The sequence below is a fragment of the Phoenix dactylifera genome, chromosome 9 (assembly GCF_051530095.1).
Source record: "Phoenix dactylifera cultivar Ajwa chromosome 9, Ajwa_hap1_PhDact_Kaust_v1.1, whole genome shotgun sequence".
NCBI classification, from domain to species: Eukaryota; Viridiplantae; Streptophyta; class Magnoliopsida; order Arecales; family Arecaceae; genus Phoenix; species Phoenix dactylifera.
In genome coordinates this window covers 3,538,352-3,540,053 of record NC_143198.1, presented here as the reverse complement: position 1 = coordinate 3,540,053, position 1,702 = coordinate 3,538,352, and the positions used below count along the sequence as shown (strand labels likewise).

General features: G+C 51.5%; 1 protein-coding gene across 1 annotated transcript; it reads left to right on the top strand.

Moving 5' to 3' along the window:
- Positions 1-424: 424 nt before the first annotated feature.
- LOC103709218 (zinc finger protein ZAT10) lies at positions 425-1,439 on the top strand. The gene has a single exon (XM_008794453.6). The coding sequence runs from the start codon at positions 563-565 to the stop codon at positions 1,277-1,279; it is 717 nt and encodes a 238-aa protein (XP_008792675.2). The 5' UTR covers positions 425-562; the 3' UTR covers positions 1,280-1,439.
- The last annotated feature ends 263 nt before the right edge of the window (positions 1,440-1,702 follow it).

The window sequence follows — 1,702 nt, the reverse complement described above, 5'->3', positions numbered from 1 at the left end:
GTTCTCTACCTATCCATCCGACGTCATCTCTACGACCTTCAAATCCTGTCCTTATTGGACTGGCACAGGTTAAGAAACAACTCCATGGAGACCACTTTTTATGAGGTAGAGTCCTGCTTTGTATTGTTTTGACTTTTGACTAAAGAATTGGTCACCAGTCTTCTCCAACCCACTCATGGACACTCTCTCTCTCTCTCTTAACTCAAGTTAGCTACTTCCGGCTGGCTCTAGGGAACAAAGTCACCCCTTCCAACCACTCACTCAACGCTTACTCTTCTCCTCTCTCTCTCTCTCTCTCTCTCTCTCTCTCTCTCTCCCCCTTAGCGTGTCTTGAAACGCTTATCCTAGTCCGGTCTTACATTAAGCTACCAAACTCTGACGCAACTTCTCACCTCCCACTCCCCCACTACCTTCTATATATCAAATAGGCCTCCCCTTCTTTGTCCCCCCACTTCTCAGTCCCAGCTCTCCAACCCAAAAGACCCTGAAAAGCCTTCCTCTCTTCTCTCCTTGTATTCTCGAATTCCAGATCTCTCTTCTAGTTTATTTTGGATTTGCTCCGATGGCCGTGGATGCTGTCGAGACTGCAGCAGCGTCAGGACCTACTCCGGCCACGAGTGAGACGAGCTACGAGGAGTTTCCTCATGTAGAAGGATGGGCGAAAAGGAAGCGGTCCAAGCGCCACCACCGCTTCTTTGATCACCCGCCGACCGAGGAGGAATATCTGGCTCTTTGCCTAGTCATGCTCGCCCGTGGCGGATCCGGTCACCGCGTTCCGCCGCTGAATCCTGGCTCGGCGACTACTGCGACCGTGGCTGCTGCTCCGCCGATGGGGAAGCTTGCGTATAAATGTTCGGTCTGTGGCAAGGCGTTTGCTTCTTTCCAGGCGCTCGGCGGGCACAAGGCCAGCCACCGAAAGCTCTCCGGGGGGGAGGATTCAACCGCCTCGCCGGTGGTGTCGGCGTCCGGGTCGTCGACGGTGGCTGCCTCCGGCGGTGGGAGGGTCCACCAGTGCTCGGTGTGCCTGAAGACGTTCCCGTCCGGGCAGGCGCTCGGGGGACACAAGAGGTGCCACTATGACGGAAACCTCGGCGGCAAGGTCGCAGGGGTGGCGTCGATGTCGGAGGGGGCAGGGTCGAGCGACAAGGGGTTCGACCTGAACATGCCGGCGGTGCCGGAGTTTGCCTTCGATGCAGCAAGGCGGTGCGTGGCGGCCGAGGAGGAGGAGGTGCAGAGCCCTCTGGCCTTCAAGAAGCCTCGCCTCCTTATCCCGGCTTAGAAGCCATTACTTCCAGAATCTATTCATTACAATTATTTGTACGTGTATAGAGAATTATTCATTCTTTGTAACTGGCGAGCTCATTTTTTTTCATTGTCTTTTCATTGGTTGTTAGCTGGTTAAACATTAGAAATGGATTTGTTTGGAAATTCTTTGCTTATGAACACTGGTGAAGCATTGGATACTGAAATTCTTGGTTTGTTTCTTCAAAAAACAACAACAAAAAAATTCTACGAGGAGTTAAAATTCTGGCAACTAAGGATTCTATAAATCTATGTGCCTGTTTTGTGTGAAAACCGAGTCAATCATGGCTTCCGTGCAAGAAGGTTACCACAAATGACACGCTTTGCTTAACGCCTAAATAACTCGGTCTTCATGTTTTCCGTGTCAGACTTGGCTGGCATGACACATAAAGAATAAGTT

Bases quoted from the DNA above. Each gene is read 5' to 3' on its own strand.
- LOC103709218 (XM_008794453.6), top strand. From the start codon at position 563: ATGGCCGTGGATGCTGTCGAGACTGCAGCAGCGTCAGGACCTACTCCG.